This window comes from Suhomyces tanzawaensis, assembly GCF_001661415.1.
Source record: "Suhomyces tanzawaensis NRRL Y-17324 unplaced genomic scaffold CANTAscaffold_5, whole genome shotgun sequence".
NCBI classification, from domain to species: Eukaryota; Fungi; Ascomycota; class Pichiomycetes; order Serinales; family Debaryomycetaceae; genus Suhomyces; species Suhomyces tanzawaensis.
Window position 1 is genome coordinate 608,043 of NW_017963640.1, and position 19,384 is coordinate 627,426.

A 19,384-nucleotide genomic window follows, 5' to 3' on the forward strand; every position below is an offset into this window, starting at 1 on the left:
TATTTGCGGCACCGGCGGCATGTTACCCCAGGTCATGACGGTGATGCTTCCGACGCAAACTCCGACACTGGCATCAGACTTTCTTGTGCAGCATACGTTTGCGAAGCGGGGGGACCAGTAGACAACGGTCCGAGGCCCAACCCGCGGGCAAACCGCCTACCAGTGACCCCAAATAAACTTTAAAGTTTCGATGCTTCAGAAATAGAAGGTAAGCGGCTGGAATGAAGAATACGCCAATGGAGAGAGGGGGCAATGCGATTACGAACCGAAACGATCATCTGCAAGTGAACCGAACCGTGCTTGGCCTAGAAGGACGATCTCAACTGGCGGTACCGTCTTCAAGGGCGGATTCCCCTTTCAGAGTTGCGCAGGCGGCACCATATACTAGCGGAACTTTAATCGTCCAGGGGGTGAGTCCGACAGCAGCCCATGCGATGGGCGCAGAGGCATATGAATTACATGGGGCTGCAATGGGCACACACAGGACATTCAGGCAACAAAATGCACAATACACTCGGACACTCGGGTCCCAGCCAGGTGATCGACTGGGCCTGTGGCTAGTTTCGGTGTGACACCCTGACTTTAAGGGTGAAAGGACCCCCATCCGCGGTTGCAGCAGCTACCCCGGGAGCGACACGAGACATTTGTCGCCCCCACCACTGCACGATAAGTGCCTGTGCAGGGAGCAGCTTATATACACGCACGGCACCCGATGAGTTTCCAAGAATTTGCGACCATAAGTGCGAAAATGGCAATTAGCGGAACTTGCATATACGGCTTGGCTTCAGAAGCCTTGGTGCTGACACTGGGGTTGTTTTTCTTAGCGCGACAATTGTGACAGTCACTAGCATTGACCACGACCTCTTACTCAACTCAGTAATTCTGGCGGTGCCTCGCACAAACCTTCCTAGCCAGCCAACACGGCCGGAGGGATGTCTGCATATAGACCACGATTGAACCATCCGCTGTTTGGCCGACGGGTACGACTATGGAGAAGCCCAGCGTAGCAAGCATGAATTTTCCACAATGCGCTGTCTGTCTGGTGCAGTCGGTAGGGAAGATTTCTGGGGAGGGGGTGAGGGTTAGACCTTTCCAAATCTACAGCCACGTACAGTGTGCATCTGTAACGAAAATCATTTATTGTGCTACCTCCATGCATTGTCGTAAGATGTACTGCGTGCGCACACCGAAAATCTAAATATGACAGTCTCAGCGAGCAATAGGGGAATATATGCATTCCGTGCATATGCTTCCTATAGACACAACAATCGGATTGTACAAGTATCTTCACGATATGGGCCCGGGAAAGCGGGCCACAAACAATAGTGATGGTCGTATTCTGGAGCAGTCCAGGTTTGTCTCTTCGGCTCCAGAACACAAGGCCTAGCCCCATCCCAGCCGTCCACTCCTGGGCCGGGCAATCGGCATGGTGTCACAAAGACGGAAATTTTGTCGGATCCTTACCGGAAAAGGAATGGTGCACCACAAATGGCAGGCCACTCCAAGGCTGAGATGGTGCCAGATATTCAGCCATGACTGAGCCATGTTAAGCCACGGATGGCTCTATACACGAGGACGGACGGGCGGGCAGGCGGGCAAAATGAACTCCATTCTTTGCTAGTTGCTGCCACTGAGATATTCGATCAAACAATCCTCAATGTCTCCACAAGCCCGAGTGTCTCTGTTTTAGCGTGGGTGGGGTGCCGAACTAAAGCTGGCAAAATTCAGCTGCAACAAACCACCAGACAGATCTTTTTTGCAGGTTGGACTAGGCGACTTGGTGCAGATACTGAAGAGTTGCATGGATATTTTGGACCAGTTGTACTAATGTCAATCAGCCGAGAATAATACGCCGTATATCCAGCTGATGCCCAGTAGGTATGCCAAGGCTGACAGGTGTCAGCACAAGGTGGGAGAGAGGAAGGCGCGTGTGATAATAGGAGGCAGCGTTCCATCGCTAGTGATGGAACATGATTGGACCGGAAAAAAGCCACATGACTGGGTGACACAAAACCCACTTAACAAGCCGCGCATATCTCAATAAACAATCTAGTTGTATCTGGCTGCACGGATGGCAGAATGTAGAGTTAAGCAGGGCCTAGTGCACTAATTGATGATCGCAAAATAGGAATACCAAGATTAGAACGCTAAATTGTAAATATTAACTAATGAGGAGGTGAAACAAGATCAAGCTGAAATGGGCCGTGGGGCAGAATGGGGGAGCCTGGCGGGCGGTGGAGGGTAATCGGTGGCCAATAGCAGGAGGCGTGGGGGGACCGGAGTATCTCCTCCCGACAACTTGGTAGCGCCGGACATTAGATTACCCTCGTCGCTAGTGGACACACCCCCAAAGATGTTCTGTGCATAGTGGGTATGCACATTTACTCTTCCAACCTAGGCTATTGTGTCACCTCCTAGCTGCATCAAGCACAAATAACTTACATCTGAATGGCTATCGCGCAAAAAATATCTTGGATTTGGCGCTCGCGGACCGCACCCGACACCTCTACGGACCGCGCCGACTCACCAAAACAGAATTTTCTCCTGGGGCTGCATGCGACTGTGACTATGCTCTATTCAAATCGAGCTCTGCAGGAGGCTCATGCAGTGACTGCCGCGGCATACTCTCCCGGCGGGGCTTCTGATAATTATTTCTTTTCCGACGTATAGATCCTTCTATGTATATATATATCCTCTGACACCTCTATTGCCTCTCCATTCCATTGCTTCCCATCCATATCATGTCTTCCCAAGACGACATACAACCGAGAGCCTTCCGTTTCCGGGAGAATGTGGACTACTTGGACTCGTCCCCCAACGCCTCCTCCTATCTCACCGACAACCTCAACCTCATGACTTGTGTCAGATACACCAATAATCACACCTCCGACACCGACCGCAGACTCAACAACGCGTGCTGGAGGCGAATGTCCATCAACTTGAACCGTCTCACCCAGGCCAACCCCTTCGTCATCAACTGGGACAAGAACAGCGACTTGACCTGGCTCTACGGCCCCAAGTTTGAGGCTGCCGACCCCCACCCTTGCCACTACACCTCGCAGCCACCACCAGTCATCCAGCAACAAGCACTCGACTCCGACGACGGGTTCGTCTCGGGTGCAGCTTCCATCTCCGACTCCACCTCATGCTCCGACCTCGATCTTGACGACGACTCGAGCTCCATTTCCTCCATCGACTCTGGGTACGAACCAGACTACACCCAGAAAAAGATCACCCCTCCGTTGCGCAAGAGCTTCTACTACGAAGACGAGTCCGAGTCTCAGGACTACGACTACCAGTTTGGGTTGAAGCCCATTCTCCGCAGCACCAAAAAGACATCCAGAAAAGTGCGCAGATCCAAACGGGTCTCGTTCAACCACATCATCAACTCCAGAGAGTTCATCAACGACATCTCGTTCGACTACGACTTCCTTGACCAAGCTTGCTTGTGAGCAGTCTGCATTTTCAATTCTTGGGTATATTATTAATCGACATTGGCACCATAGAGTGGTTTGAATGACTGTAGCGTAGAAGCGTACTATTCTCATGTGAGAAGTGTCGAAAGCGCCGTGGGCCCGTCATTTGCCGACACCGCTTACGTCAGCCGGAATTTATTTAGGTTTGGGAATAAGGTTAGGGGCCGCAAATCCCAGCTGGGAACGGCGGGACTGCACACCGGGAAAACACCCCATGACAGGGGCTCGGGGCGATCCGGTTGCTGATTACTGCCAGTGGCACCAGGGCCATTGCCATACAATTGCCGAGGATTGGTGGGTTCCACGGCGCCCCCTGGGCGCATGGAATCTGAGGTGATTGTCGCGGGGCACCCGACTAGGGGCCGCCTCAAGGCGAGTGGTCCACTGTACGCGGGTCACTGTGTGCATGATGCCTCGAAATACGAACTCCCAAAAGGGGTGCTGGATCAGATAATTGTGCGGCACTACGTGCCAACTGGCTGACACCCACTGGAGGTGTTTGCTCACGTGAGCCGGGGGTGGGCTTTCTAGGCATAGTGTGGGTTCTCGCCTTCCCCCGCTAGGCCTTCTGGGCATAACGCTTCAACACTCGTGCCTTCCTGCCCAGCCAGTCCTGCCACACTGTCCATCGGTCAATTCCCAGCGTACCCCGATTTATTATACACCCCCCCTCCATCCAGAAAATTACGCACACTGACAACATACGTCCTGCAATGTAGGGGATTGTCCTCCATTGCTCGCTAATTGCGCGGTGGAAGGCCTGCCCAACAATGCGGCTGGTGCCAGGTGGTGCGTGCTGCTCGTCAAGAACCCTCTGCACAACGCTGGCAATTATTATTCTCGTTCCATACCTCACACGTCACGTAGCAATGGGATATGTCTGCCCCACAGAACAATAGAGGCCAAGCACCATGGTGGTTCCAGACCTCCTTCACCAGACGTCCTTCATCCCGGGATTGCTGTTCGGGCCCACAATGCACTGGTGGAGGCACAAGGCGTGCAGCCCCGCACTTATCCCCTAGCCTCCATTTGGTTCCCCGGACATAGCTGTTGAAACGTCTCTGTTACCGTCAAGAAAATATCAAAAGATTTTCCTGTTTCGCTAATTGACTATTTTGTATGCTACCAAAAATATCCTGGTATCCGCGCGAGTGGTGCCAGCAACCCACACAAACGGCGAAAATACCACTAGGGCCGCTTTGATCGCCTACATCCCTTGATAAGGAGAGTGTTGGGTTGCTTTCCTCTCTTGTATTCCAGAGTGTTGATGTATGGGTTTTGTCCCCTGCAATCTGTTTAATGTCTAGGAATTTTAGAAGCCAGAAGCCGTGGCAAGCAATGAGAGTGGATATGTGGCATTGCCACCAAAAGTAAAATAAGCTTACTACGGAATCACTATAGCATTATTGTAGAATCACTCGGAATTAATACGCAATCACTCGGAATCACGAGGTGAAATAACCAGGAATTAGAATATAAAACACATGCCCAATAACCCTGGATATTATTACGCCTGAATAACTGAATATAGTGTCGCATGTCCTGTAATTGTGTTTCTTCGTAGGCTTATTCATTGACTTGACTTCTGTAAACGTAATCCATAAATACCAATTGCCTTGCTTTCGTTTTCGAAGCTTTTAGAAAAGTACACCACTCAATTTTATCTGCTTTGAATGCTTCGGATTACGGAGAATCATGCCCTCCAGACAGATCGACTACATTTCACACCAGTAGGTCGTTTCCACCTTCTCGTTGTTTTGGGATACTTACTTGGGGAGCCCTAACAAGGTCATCCCACAAATATGTGGTGGAAGGACGGCTACTATGCTACCTAAACTAAACAAACTTTCAATTTTTATGCATTTATATCGTGGAGACACCATAATTACTTACGAAATAGTGTATCAATACTCCTGGAAGGGTCCGTGTTGGACATTCCACACTCTGATACAAGGACGTGTCTGGGAGTAATGAGATTATTTTCAACCTCCAGGAGGGGTGGAACATCTGCGACCTAATTTCACCACCAGATAATATATCCTATCACTTTTATCTGGTTGGACTTCTCGTAGACAAGCTCTTGGCGTCTCGTTAAGACTCAGGTTCATAAATAGAATGTGTCACCTAACCGGACACATGACACATCACTTCTTGGACTTAACAAATCCAATATCCGGAAGAAGGAAAAATAGTTTCATCAGAGCAGATTAAGGTGTACATTGAAGAGCTGACTTCATAGAGTGGGTTCTTTAAGCTTCAGTTCTCTTCTAACTGACGCATCGTTTTGGAGATGCTTCTTGGTAATTTCCCAGCGAAATGGGTTTTCTAGTAACATAGAAATCAGTAGGAGATGAAGAGAAAACCGAGTTAAGTGATTAAGTAAATTCAAATGATAATTTTAAACTACAATGTTATCTTACACACAAAACTTACGTCAGTGGTAGCTGCAGTCTGCTGCAGATTTCTTCAGTTGGAGCTTCCATCAAAGTGATAGGTAAAAAGTTCACTCATTCTAACGATCTTTGAAATATCTAGGCCAAATTTCACACCCAAAATGCGCTACCAAACGCACATTCTGCCAGCTGATGTCCGACCCGCAATTGGGTCACGTGGCAGCTGTTCAGTGAAAATCCACCATCTTCACATGGCGAGTTCCAGCCGCCTGGCGGCAGGTTCCAGCGTTGGCACAGCAGGCTCTCCAGATGGCCCATTTATGGGACCCAGAGCTCGTCATTGCAAGGAACTCGATCTCCGGTTGCCGCTCAATCGAGATACTCTAACCGATAGTAGATCTGTCAAAATGCCTGCTGCACCTTATCAGGCAAGGCCCGCGGCTGCGCTGGAGCCGGCACGTGATACGAGACCTACCCCAGGGTCTTCCCCTGCCAGTTTCCCGGCCGTTTGCAGGGCTTGCGCCACTAACAATTGGCCCTGGCCCTAACCGTTGCGGGACTGGCCCTCCATCCGACACCCCAGTCCTCTCTCCGCACGTGCTGGGCTTACCCATGGATACTCGGCGGTGGGGTCTCCACCGCCAGATCGCGCGCCTCTCACAAGCGCCAGTCGCAGCATGCGGACCTGGCCTGCCGGCGACACAGTGTGCACACAGACACCACCCCTCCGTATAAATAGATGGCACAGTCCCCTTCTTGCTACCACCACTAGCTCTTCTACCATGTTGTCCAGAGCATTGAAGATCCCCCAATTGGCCACAGCCGCACGCCAGTTGCGGTTCCAGACCACCGTGGCGTTGTCGTCGTCCCTCACCCACTACCCCACAAATCACACCCAGCCAGGCGACGAGCCCTATATCACACCCAGCTTTGTCAACAACAAGTTCCTCAAGCTGGAGTCCACCACCTGGTACGACATCCACGACCCTGCCACCAACTACGTGGTGCTGAGAGTGCCTCAGTCGACCCCCGCTGAGTTGGAGGAAGCCATTGATTCGGCAGCCAAAGCGTTTCCAGCATGGCGCGACACTTCCGTGATTAAGCGCCAAGGTGTCGCATTCAAATTTGTCCAGTTGTTGAGAGAGAACATGGACAGAATCGCCTCTGTCATCGTGTTGGAGCAGGGTAAGACGTTCGTAGACGCCCAGGGTGACGTTACTCGTGGGCTCCAGGTGGCAGAGGCTGCCGTCAACATCACCAACGACTTGAAGGGCGAGACTTTGGAGGTGTCCACCGACATGGAGACCAAGATGATCCGTGAGCCTTTGGGAGTGGTGGCATCTATCTGTCCATTCAACTTCCCTGCCATGGTGCCATTGTGGTCAATTCCATTGATCATCGCCACTGGTAACACTGCCGTGGTCAAGCCTTCTGAAAGAGTGCCAGGAGCTGCCATGATCATTGCCGAGTTGCTTGCTAAGGCTGGTGTTCCCCCAGGCGTGGTCAATCTCGTTCACGGCAAGCACGACACTGTTAACGCCCTCATCGAGGACCCTCGTATCAAGGCATTGACGTTTGTGGGTGGTGACAAGGCCGGAAAGTACATCTACGAAAGAGGCTCGGCCTTAGGCAAGAGAGTCCAAGCTAACTTGGGTGCCAAGAACCACTTGGTCGTGTTGCCTGACGCCGACAAGAGCCAATTCGTCAACGCCATCAACGGTGCTGCATTCGGTGCTGCTGGCCAGAGATGCATGGCCATCTCTGTCTTGGTGACCGTGGGCAAAACCAAGGAGTGGGTAGCTGACGTGGTCAAGGACGCAGCCCAGTTGAAGGTCGGAAGTGGCTTTGACTCCAGCTCCGACTTGGGCCCCTTGATCAACCCTGAGTGTCTCACCAGAACCGACTCGATCATCGAGGATTCCGTCAAGAACGGAGCCAAGCTCGTGTTGGACGGCAGAGGCCAGAAGCCTGCCGAGGAGCGTTTTGCCAAGGGTAACTTCTTGGGCCCTACCATCTTGACCGATGTCAAGCCAGGCCACAGGGCCTACGACGAGGAGATCTTCGCTCCCGTTTTGTCTGTGGTCAACGTCGAGACTCTCGACGAAGCCATCGAATTGGTCAACTCCAACAGATACGGTAATGGAGTGTCGCTCTTCACTTCCTCGGGCGCACTGGCTCAGTACTTCAACAAGAGAATCGATGTGGGTCAAGTGGGTGTCAACGTACCCATTCCTGTGCCTTTGCCCATGTTCTCGTTCACCGGGTCTAGAGGCTCGTTCTTGGGAGACTTGAACTTCTATGGTAAGAACGGAATCACCTTCTTGACCAAGCCCAAAACCATTACCAGTTCCTGGAAGTCCAGCACAGTTGCAGGAGATATTTTGAAGCCATCTACAAGCATGCCGGTTCATCAATGATGAGATGAGCAACTATAGACTAGTTAGGAGACGTGGCGCCAGCCATGAATAAAACTGTTGGGTGAAGAGACGGAGTAACCGCTAGCGAGCGGGTGTACATGTAGCTGTTGGCACGAGCCCTGCCTGGAGGAGCATCGCCGGGCTCTTATAACCCCGGGATGGCTCTTGTACAGTATTTTCCAAGTAAATATCGCACCTTTTTTAAATGGAGGGACCACTTGCAGAATGTCTTTAACTCCAGAAGGAATTAAGTACACTGCTATACCACAAAATTTACCGTTTGAGATTGTTAAAATATTTTAAATGATTCATAACTAAGCATTCAATTCTGAGGAGCATATGCGAGATGGACAGAATATTCTAAAGGCTTTTTATTGTATACACTGTAGTGTTTCCAACAATAGCCCGTTATGGCTTCTTTCCAACTAATATTTCCAGCGATTGCAGGTAGCCCTCTCTCCATATTTTTCCAATTGTATCGTTGTATAATTTGATGAAATTAATTCACGTGTTTGTTTCCAAACAAAACTGTAATAAAAAATAGATTACCCAGGTTGCACTAGAGCTGTCGTGAATGCTTGGATTATCAAAGAAAGTGTAAGCAGTACCTTTTGAACTAACTCGCCAACTGATTAATTGATCGTTTTACACTGGTTTCCACTCAAATTCACATCAATCAAGCCAAAGTAATTAAATTAAATAGACAAGCCAGAAGGATTCCCATTCCTATTGAATTTAATTAGCTGGGTCCTGATAAACTGCTAAAAGAAAACAAAGATGATAGTTATCCAATTCCAAAATTGAAATAATTGATAAATTTACCGCAAAGTTTTTTAATTGGTGGTCCTTTGGAATAAAAACCGTTTAAAGGAAAACTACGGGAACACAGTCGAAAAGCAGCATACAGAGGAGAAGCATCCTTAATACCATATTCTTGTTTAACATTATTAGGAAGCACCACTATAAATTGATTAGATCATTCTGTAAATTATGAGAAACTGCGAATTGGCCCCAGCACCTTCTCTGTATAAGCCTATAGGTGTAACAATTTCCAGATAATGGAGATGCAATATTCTACTTCCAGTAGTCCGCGATGAGAGGTGGCCAGATCTAGCGAGCACAAACTACTAACCTGCGCGTCGCGCCAGGATCTGGCAGGGGCACATCGTGCGCCACCGCCGGGCGCCGGGGTGCCGGAGGCAGGGTGGGGGCGGCCACGAGATGACTCAAGCTGGGCGTCGCACGACTGCTCAGTATGGGGTAGGGATGAGGCACACGGTCCTCGGAACACTGGCACCCCTGGAGACGGGATGCAGACACTAGTGGCACGTGATGTTCCTCGGATTGACGGCTCTGGCCCAGCCTTGCGCCTCCAGTGTCTGGCAGAGACGACGGGAACAAGCGGAAGCTGGCCGCAGACACCAGGCGTGGCACCCAGACGACTTCAGCGGTTGTGTCGGCAGCGTGTAGCCAGCTACGGCCAACTGTCTTGCCGTGATCCCTCCACCGGTGTCCACGGATATATCGCATGTCGCGCGCTGGAAATGGTCTCCGACAATTGTCTGATTTTCCTGTCGACGGTTCGGAATAACACACGAAGCACTCAGTGGCCGAGGCACCCTGAACACAGCAACGATGCACACGGTGCCATCTGCAACCAGACCCCGGGACGTCGATCATGGGCTTGCACAGGGCGCAGACACCAACGCATGCTGCACGGACTTTGGACACCGCACCTCGTCCCCAGAGCCCGGACATTGCCACCGCCCCTCTCAAGCCGGACTTAGGCCTGGCAGTGGCACCACCGCCATCGGATGGGCTCGGCCCTAAGTGACCAGGCCGCCCCGGTGCGGTGCGTCTGCACGGTGCTCATCTCGGTTCCCCAGTCGGGCCATGAGCCAATCGCTTGCTGCAGTTACTAAGTCAGACAAAAACATACCGCACACCCCTACAACTGGCCACAAATACCTCAATTAGGCGCGCTTCAGACACTCATGCGCACGGGTGTTGCTTCCGCCAGCTTGCCCCACGCTGCACCCGAAATTGTCCGGCGCCAGTGTCTGGTTCTTATACTGGTGGTTCTGCTACATTCAACTACCACTTCATTTGTTTATGAACGTTATGATATAGCCATGTATTGTAAGTATGGACATTCTCCGATACCCCCGACCAACTGCCCCCACTGCACCTCCGATACGTCCGTGTGAGTCTTAGCCATTGGAAGAACGAATGTGATGCCATAGCACGGAAATGACGGCACAAGGCCACCCCAAGGCCACCCCAAGAGCCACTCCAAGGCCACCAACTACACTGCCTACTGCCGTTCCAGCTGCTCCAGGCGATATGAGCCAAAAGAGCCAGCAATGCCGTTGTTGTTCCAGGAAGTCGATGGCTTCGGGGCCAAATCCGCCCAATAGGGAAGCCTATGGTTCCTACTGGCCACGACGGCAGACCCACGAGACGTCATCACCAGGACAGACCAGGACAGACCAGCAGAGGGCCACGAATTCCACCACACCGTCCATTCGGCCCATCATGCAAATGTCGCGCACAATTTTTCAGACAGACACTAACCTCCAGCCAACATCGTACAGTCCAGCGCCTGTACCGCCCCTTCGGACCCCCCCTGTCCGCTCACTGTCAAGACCTCCAAGCAATGGGTGCTACCTCCACGTCCCAAGCCAGGCAGGAAGCCCATTCCCCCCAAAGAGTGCAAGGAAAAGGACCGGATTCGGACCAAAAAACCCGTCAAGCGCATCGCAGCCACTCCCCCCAGGAAATCTGACAAAAAGACCTGTTCCGAAGCCTCCACCACCCCTCTAGACACAACTCCCCACCCTCTGGCCGTCATGGCGTCGTTGGCCAAAAACATCAAGCTTGTGGACTCAGAAAACCTCGCATTGAAATCGAGTCTTCTCTCGCTCATCCACGACTATAAGTACTTGAAGGATCTCGTACTCAACAAAGGCTACGGCGAGGTCGAGGACGAAGACCTCGACAAGAACGTGCACAAACGGTCGTATGGCGAGGTCGAGGTCAAGGAGCAGCTCGATTCCGAAATCGCGACATCGGCCCTCATGAACGAATTAATCAACGACATGAACGATTTGTCGTATACCAAGAAGAGCCAGAGCAAGCGCAAATTCAACCACTATAAGGACTTCGAGAAGCTCGACACCGTGGAAGATTCCGACGGTGACATCGACTTCGAGGACGACGAAGACGACGATGCGCTTTCTCCATCGTCCACCGCATTGTCGCGGACTACCTCGCCTTCCAGCGACTTCGAGAACAACTCGTTGATGAGCTCTCTCACCCGTTCCACCACGGTTTCCTCGGTGAATACCATCACCAACCAGGTGCCCATGCTCGACAAGAAAGGGTATCCCTTCAAGAATTCGAGCAGGCTTTTCGAGTTGCCTCGGTTCGAAGAGCACGCCAGTAGCGACACATACTCGTTCCAGTTCGACGACGCTCTCAACGCCGACCAGGACCAGTACCACCGGATCAACGACTTCTTGGAGGAAAAGTTGCTAACCAACGACTTGGACTATTACGTCGAGAACCAGTACGGGGACAGGAAGTGGTAGAACACTCCCAAAGTCCCATCTTGATGGTAAAGCAACAGCACCGTTTCTGTTGACGTGGTTGATCCACACATGAGCTATGAATCCATTCCCTTGCGGCAATATATTCCCTGTCCTGCGACCTCCACCATCGTCGGACCTATTTATTATTTATTCAGGACCATGGACCCTATTTATTCTTCACTTCCAATTGTTCACGACGTTTATGTTTAAAAATGTAGATTGTAGATGTGAGTTGAGTTCACGGCCAGATGAGGTGAGTTCAAATACTTCAAGAGTACTAAGTAACAACTACTTTGATGAAAATATAAAATTGGATCACCTCTGACTTCTTGGTGAAAATATGGAGGAAATTTAATCACCGCCAATCGCCTTAGCGAAAATTTAATCATCTCCAATAAGATCGGTGAAGAAGACGAAGGATTGGAGTAACCTTGCTTTGGAGGAAAAACGGAACCTTCAATCATCCATTCAATCATTAGTGAAGTCAAATTGAATTGGAGTTGCGTACTTGCTTGGGTAAAAAAGATTATTTGGTTATGTTCAATCACGTACTGTTGAAAATACGAATTAATTGATGTTACCGTCTTGTTATTGAATGAACCAGCTAAGGTACAAAAATTTATCAACACCTGCTGGTGCAAATACGAAGTAAAATTGAATCCTTCAAACACTAATCTTGGAGATATACCAAGCAATGAATTTTGTCACATTGTTATCTGTATGCGAAAGCGCATGGATCATCTACACTCATTAGTATCGAAACTACCATAAATTGGGCTGGTTGATATATGACCATCTTGCTTCTTCTATTGTCATTTCTATTCACTTCTAGTATTTTTTGTATCTTCTTGTATTCACACAGCCAATACTCACCATTTCCATTTTATTAATTCAATTAACCATCAACTAATTGACTGATTAGCCCAAATTCAATTAATTCAATTTCAGTAACTCAGCTCCAGTAATTCATTTGAATTAAATTAAACAAGGGATTCAATCAATTCAATTTCACTAGTGCAATGAAATCAAGCAATTAACAATTAATTCACCCGGGTGAGCCCAGCACCGCCCAGCAACACGTCGTCGATGTTCTTCAACGCCTGCACCGCGGTGTAGTCGAAGTTCTCCACCGTGGACGCCCCGATGTGGGGTGTCAAAATCACGTCCTGTCTGCCGAACAACTCAGGGTGGACTACGGGCTCGTTTTCGTACACGTCCAACCCGGCAAACAACACCTTTCCAGCCTTCAACCCTGCCACGAGCGCGTCTTCGTCCACGATGACGCCTCTGCCGATGTTGATGAGCCTGAATGGTCTGGCAATCGCGTCGATCACCTCCTTGTTGATCAAGTGTCTCGTTTCCGGGGTGGCAGGACAGGCTATGACCACTAAGTCGGCGTGGTCCTTGGCGTCAAGCACTGACGCATGGTAGTGGGCCTTATAGCCCAAAGCAGCTTCCTGGGCAGGTGTCAAAGGCGTTCTTTTGACGTAGTGAACGTCCATGCCGATTTGCGCCAAACGGCTGCCAATGGTCTGGCCAATGTTACCAAAGCCGACCACGAGCGCAGAGTGGCCGCGAGGTGACAACAATGGTCTCTCGTTGATGTAGTGGCCGTAGTGGTAGCCAAAGTTGTCGCTGCGGCCAGCAGTGCCGCTAGCGCTGTCGAAGCTGCCAGCCGCCAACTGGGCTCTGACCTTCACGGTGTGGTTGTTGCTGGGCGTCAAATGCGATGGATAGACGTGGAACTGTCTGAAGCTCAGCAAGGCGTTGTACAACACCAAATCTGCTACAGGCTCAGCGGCTCCTGTTGAGGGCACATTGGTCAACACCACGCCTCTAGCCGCCATGGCAGCTCCATCGTACGCATCGTGGCCCACGGAGCAGATCGCCACCACCTTCAACGAGTCTGGAGCTGCTGCCAAAATTTGGTCCTTGAAGCCGCCAAACGGAACGAACCCCAACCAGGCGCCATAAATGGCCTGGATGTTGTTGAACTTGGTGGAAAAGGCGTCCACGAGGTCCTCCACTGTGGAGATGCGGTACTGGAGGCATTCGTACTTCTGAGCGAAGGCAGCGTACTCAGGAAGGTCTGTGTTAAGGTCACCGATGAAAAGGACTTGGGGCTTCATTGTGTAGTGGAGGGAGTGTTGGATGGGGAAGAAGAGTGGAGGATGAGTGGAGGAGAGTGGAGGAGAGTGGAGAGGCGCTGCCGCGATCGGAGACCCTGGAGGGGACCAAAGCGGAATGGTGGCAGCCGCGGTCATGCTGGCGGTTACGTAGGCTGGTGCACAGTCCGCATGGTTATGGGTGCTGGCGGGGGGTGTCCGAGTTGTGCTGGATAGTCCGAGTTGTGCTGGAGGGTCCGGGTTGTGCTGCGTGCAGCTACCCCACGCTTCGGGTGCATTTGGGGCATGGGAGCCCAAAAGCAATAACGACGTGGGGAAACCTCCGAACCATGATGGCTTCTGTGGGGACACAGATGCACGTCCATGCTCCACACGTCTAGACCTGGTAGGTTCGGAAGGAAGTAGTCCAGGACACTGGTCCGGATCTGGTTTCTCGGTGTCTTCTAGTACTGTATGGGAGATCACCATAATCTAATCCCACACGAGTACGATTCTCCATTTTTATTTTTTGGATGCAAGTTCCAGAGCAGTTCCTAGTATGGATGACGAGCTGAAACTTCACTTGGCCTCGATGTGCATGTTCTAGTCCCAAGAGACGCTTGACGTGAGACGACTGGTGCGTCGATGTGATACGAACTGCGAGGAGTAGACCCAACTGGGCCTAGAACGGTCCAGCGTTGGGGAGGAGTCTTCCGGACAAAGACATTGTACTGTATCTAATTACAAGTCCCATAAGGGACATGCATCGTTAAAGTACTATTTTTCGGCCAGTTCTACCATGAATGGACTGAAAAGCCAGTAATAATTAATCAGTTAAGTTTCTGGAGAGCCCCATTGTGAATAGACCTTTTGAAATGGCTATGCTAATGCCCGTTCTGTGGAACCAGATTGTTTGGGTGGAATTACTGTTGTTACTGGAAATTTAGCATTGCCAGCCATGGCAGTTTCCATTATTTATGAATGGGGTCACTGCAATTATTCGGGGTAAATTCTTCGTTAGGTGATGATCCCATTGATTAGTGCAACTCTATACTTTAAGCAGTGGTCACTGAGTAATGAGCCTCGTGTGTAATTGACAATGACTACAGCTGAGTAATGAACAGACTACTGGTGAAGTGTTGATTGGTGGTGACCAATTATCATTACTTAATTTGGTTGATACTTTATCGTTTTTCCCCTCCACTGTTGGAGAAGAAGGTAGAGGCTTTAGTGGTGCCTATACTCCTCACGGCATACACTACAATTTATCACTGATACTCTGGTTAGCCCCAAATTAGCGGGGTCTACTGTTTCAGTAGTTTATATGAACCAGTTAGTCTTTGTGGGGAGCAGTATGGGATGAGCTCTTTAGTAATCAACTCAACAAACTCAGCAGGATTAGTTCTGGAGAATTTCTCTGGTGAGGGCAACTTTACAGGGTGATGGACCATCCCATACCTTGGATTGCAAAATTTCCTGGATGCGATTTACGGTCTCAATTTGCAATACTCTCTAAATCATTACACACAACGAAGACATTTAGTCTTTGATCCTACTATACCATTTCTGTATTTGTTGCATTATTGACCTGACGGATCGGGTAGCGATTCCTCGGGATCGACTTTCTGGTAGAAAATTCCTACACTAGTTAGAGACTGCCACCAGAGAGCCATCTAGGGCCAAGGTCTCCTACCATTCATTCTGACTCGACGCTCAGTACTAGTCTTTATTCTGGCATTTATTCTGGCCTCTATTCCAGTCTAGTCCGTATTCTCCAGAGTAGGGCACTATTCCACGAATATTCCCGTCTTTATTGTCTCTTATTCTCCACGCACTATTCTGTTTCCACGCCTATTTTCTCGCTCTATTTCCTCGCTGCTCTTATCACGTTTTAAACTGCGTGTTTTCTACGATCCACCACCACTAACACTCCTCACAATGGATGCAGTAGAGTTCCCCGTCACCCTACCAAACCAGCCCAAGGTCCAGGCTGTGATCGACCACGCCAAGTGGGTCTACGTTGTTGCCAGCTTGGCTGTGGGCCTCGCCACAAACTCCCTTCCCTACACACTCTACACCTTCCTTGCGTTGGTGGCAGCCACCATAGTGGCCGTGGGCCCCAATTGGCCATGGTTCAAGTCGGAGCCAAGCATCGAGTGGTTGCAGGTGCGCATATAGCGTCTGCATGATGCTTGTGAAGGCTGTGACGTTGACAGCCAGACGCCACCCGTCAGCTTCAGGCAGGACATGATTGCTCGTTCGGGTGTTAGATGTATAACAGGAATAAATGTGCTTGATTGCAGTAAACTATAGGCTTGTAGTGCCAGCACTGTGTAGGCAGCCAAGTAGCTCTAAATTGCAGTGGCGATTGGCCGAATTGGCCGAATTAAATAGCTCCGCATCTACAATCTTAGGCTAGGAATCCAACTTCAGGCCACGAATCGCCAATTCATGGATTTATAGCCTCCAAATTGACAGCAACTTATGAGTGGCAACTTAGAGGCTTCAAATCCCAGAGACTTATAGTCCTCGAATCACCACAAATGTGTGGGCTCCAATCCAACTGAAGGCAGCAAATTATAGGCCTCGAATCGCCAGCACTATACAGGCCACAAATCGCCAGCAACTGATCGACCCCCAACTTATAGGCACCAAATCCGCCAATCTAGCCTCTGAATCCCAGCAAATCACGGGCTTCCAATCGCCACCTTTCCACTCCGAATTTCAGAATTGCACTGGCAGCAACTTACTAGCTCTGAATCCAACTTGTAAGCTCTGAATCCAAACTAGTCCACCAATAGCCCTCCGAATTCAACTTACAGGCTCCAATCCACCAATTTTTAGCTCCAAATCAACCTTATCCTCCAGATCCACCAACCCGCCATGGCTCCTCCGCTCTTTCTCGGATTCGACCTCTCCACCCAGCAGTTGAAAGTCATCGTCACAGACGCCAACTTGAACCATTTGCACTCCTACCATGTCGAGTTCGATGCTGCCTACAAACAACGCTACGGCATCCACAAAGGCGTGCTTGTGGACGATGACACCATTGTAAGCCCAGTGTTGATGTGGCTAGACGCTGTGGACCATGTGTTTGACCAGATGAAGCAAGACGCGTTCCCGTTCGCCGACGTCCGTGGTATCAGCGGCTCTGGCCAGCAGCACGGCTCCATCTACTGGTCCCAACAAGCCGAGCACTTGTTGCAGAGCTTGGACGGCTCTGGTGCCCTCAGCGACCAGCTTCAAGACGCTTTCACCTTCCAGAACTCTCCCAACTGGCAGGACCACTCCACAGGCAGCGAATTGAAGGGATTCGAAGACACAGTGGGTGCTGACGAGTTGGCTCAGATCTCAGGCTCCAGAGCCCACTACAGATTCACAGGGTTGCAAATCCGCAAGTTGGCCACACGAATCGACCCTGAGCGCTACGCCAGCACCTGGCGGATCTCGTTGGTGTCGTCGTTTGTAGCCAGCGTGTTGCTCGGGAAGATTGCACCCATCGAGGAAGCAGATGCTTGTGGCATGAACTTGTACGACATCCAGAAGGGCGAGTACGACGAGCGCTTATTGGCGCTAGCCGCTGGCGTCCATCCCCAGTTGGATGGAACGGACCCTCACAGCTCTAAGTACCGTGATGCAATCGATCAGCTCAGACTGAAGCTTGGTGAAATCAGTCCCATCAGCTACAATGCCAACGGAACGGTCTCTCCACATTTCCAGAAGAAATACGGCTTCGCCAGCGACTGTAAGGTCTACTCGTTTACTGGCGACAACTTGGCCACTATCCTCTCGTTGCCACTAGCTCCTAATGACTGCTTGATCTCGTTAGGAACGTCCACTACCGTGTTGATCATCACCAAAAACTATAATCCATCATCTCAGTACCATCTCTTCAAGCACCCAACCATGCCTGACCATTACATGGGCATGCTCTGCTACTGCAATGGGTCTTTGGCCAGAGAAAAGGTCCGAGACGAAATCAACACCAAGTACAATATCGACAACAAGTCGTGGGACAAGTTCGACGAGTTGTTGGACGGTTCCACCGACTTCAATGGCAAGTTGGGAATCTACTTTCCTCTTGGGGAGATTATTCCAAACGCAGCTGCTCAGACTAAAAGATCGATGTTGGTCGACGGGACCATCGAGGATCTCGAAATCGGTGAAAAGTGGACCGTCGAGGACGACGTCAGCTCTATTGTGGAGTCCCAGACTTTGAGTTGCAGATTGAGATCCGGTCCCATGTTGAGTGGAAGTGGCTCTTCCGGCTCCAGTACCACTCCTGAGCCTACGGACGAAGCCAGAAAGATGTACGACGACTTGATCAAGAAACACGGTGAGCTTTCAACCGATGGCAAGAAGCACACCTTCGAGTCCATCACCTCCAAGCCCAACAGGTGCTACTATGCTGGTGGTGCATCCAACAACACGAGTATCATCAAAAAGATGGGTTCGATTTTGGCACCCATTAATGGCAACTACAGAGTGGAGATCCCCAACGCTTGTGCGTTGGGTGGTGCCTTCAAGGCCAGTTGGAGCTATGCCTGCGAGGAGAAGAACGAATGGATCGGCTACGAAAAGTACATCAACCAGTTATTCGAGGTCAACGACGACTTGGAGCCCTTCGAGGTTGAAAATAAGTGGAGCGACTACCTTGAGGGTGTCGCTTTGTTGGCCAGAATGGAGGAAACGCTAAAGCACTAGATAGAACAATAGAATAAACACTAGAAACTCCAGACCAAGTTCAGAATTTTGCAATCGATAATCTGGGCACGTGATCAATATCAACGTGACTAATAGTGACCGTTGAAGCCCATCCAATTTCTCCACCTACAAAACCAACATGCTGACTCTACGCCTAACACGTATTTCCATCAGGCGCTTCACGCAGCTAGTCAAGAGGGATCCCAACTCGATTACACTCCACCACCTTGAAACTGCCTCAGACAATGATCTGGCTGCTCAGCTCCAATTGATCCAAGCCATCAACAAGTCCACCAACCCTCAAAAGAAGCAGTTACTTGCCTACCTCATCCCTAACTTCTCAGTGTACTTTAAGTTGAAGTCCCAAAAGGAGGCATTTAGCAACAATGATCTTTTGAACCGTTTTATGGAAGTCAACCCTGGAAGAGTCCACAGCACTTGGGATCTATTCAAAGCACACGAGGCTGACGTTGACCAGGTGTCCCCAGAAACAGTGTCATTTGTGTTGGAGAAGTTATTGAACGGTGAAACATCGGAAATAAATGCTTTGGAGGAGGGAGAAAAGTTTCAAATTGACTCTTCAAGCTTGGACAAAATCCAGTATTTGCTCCAGAAATACGATTTCAAGGAAGAACAAGCCCTAGCCACTATGTTTGACAGGTTGCTAGAGGATAGGCTTTCTGAATTCGTCGATGCCAT

The 19,384-nt window shown here is 50.3% G+C and overlaps 8 protein-coding genes across 8 annotated transcripts; 6 read left to right on the plus strand and 2 right to left on the minus strand.

Annotated features, from left to right (window-relative positions):
- The first annotated feature begins 44 nt into the window (after positions 1–44).
- Positions 45–740, plus strand: CANTADRAFT_268045 (uncharacterized protein). Its single transcript, XM_020207888.1, has one exon. It carries the CDS (start codon positions 222–224, stop codon positions 570–572), a length of 351 nt encoding a protein of 116 aa, XP_020063639.1. The 5' UTR covers positions 45–221; the 3' UTR covers positions 573–740.
- Positions 741–1,630, minus strand: CANTADRAFT_268046 (uncharacterized protein). Its single transcript, XM_020207889.1, has one exon. It carries the CDS (start codon positions 1,391–1,393, stop codon positions 908–910), a length of 486 nt encoding a protein of 161 aa, XP_020063640.1. The 5' UTR covers positions 1,394–1,630; the 3' UTR covers positions 741–907.
- Positions 1,631–2,393: 763 nt separating this feature from the next.
- CANTADRAFT_268048 (uncharacterized protein) lies at positions 2,394–3,587 on the plus strand. The gene has a single exon (XM_020207890.1). The coding sequence runs from the start codon at positions 2,742–2,744 to the stop codon at positions 3,450–3,452; it is 711 nt and encodes a 236-aa protein (XP_020063641.1). The 5' UTR covers positions 2,394–2,741; the 3' UTR covers positions 3,453–3,587.
- Positions 3,588–6,651: 3,064 nt separating this feature from the next.
- On the plus strand, positions 6,652–8,286 carry ALD6 (Ald6p; the record flags this gene model as incomplete). The annotated part of the gene is made up of 1 exon (XM_020210191.1): positions 6,652–8,286. The coding sequence occupies one exon, from the start codon at positions 6,652–6,654 to the stop codon at positions 8,284–8,286; it is 1,635 nt and encodes a 544-aa protein (XP_020063642.1).
- Positions 8,287–11,135: 2,849 nt separating this feature from the next.
- CANTADRAFT_22511 (uncharacterized protein) lies at positions 11,136–11,876 on the plus strand (the record flags this gene model as incomplete). Its single annotated transcript, XM_020206828.1, has 1 exon — positions 11,136–11,876. One exon carries the CDS (start codon positions 11,136–11,138, stop codon positions 11,874–11,876), a length of 741 nt encoding a protein of 246 aa, XP_020063643.1.
- Positions 11,877–12,916: 1,040 nt separating this feature from the next.
- CANTADRAFT_6892 (glyoxylate reductase) lies at positions 12,917–14,005 on the minus strand (the record flags this gene model as incomplete). The annotated part of the gene is made up of 1 exon (XM_020210996.1): positions 12,917–14,005. The coding sequence occupies one exon, from the start codon at positions 14,003–14,005 to the stop codon at positions 12,917–12,919; it is 1,089 nt and encodes a 362-aa protein (XP_020063644.1).
- Positions 14,006–15,919: 1,914 nt separating this feature from the next.
- CANTADRAFT_90847 (signal peptidase complex subunit) lies at positions 15,920–16,159 on the plus strand (the record flags this gene model as incomplete). The annotated part of the gene is made up of 1 exon (XM_020211744.1): positions 15,920–16,159. One exon carries the CDS (start codon positions 15,920–15,922, stop codon positions 16,157–16,159), a length of 240 nt encoding a protein of 79 aa, XP_020063645.1.
- Positions 16,160–16,864: 705 nt separating this feature from the next.
- On the plus strand, positions 16,865–18,685 carry XKS1 (xylulokinase; the record flags this gene model as incomplete). Its single annotated transcript, XM_020210136.1, has 1 exon — positions 16,865–18,685. The coding sequence occupies one exon, from the start codon at positions 16,865–16,867 to the stop codon at positions 18,683–18,685; it is 1,821 nt and encodes a 606-aa protein (XP_020063646.1).
- Positions 18,686–19,384: the final 699 nt, after the last annotated feature.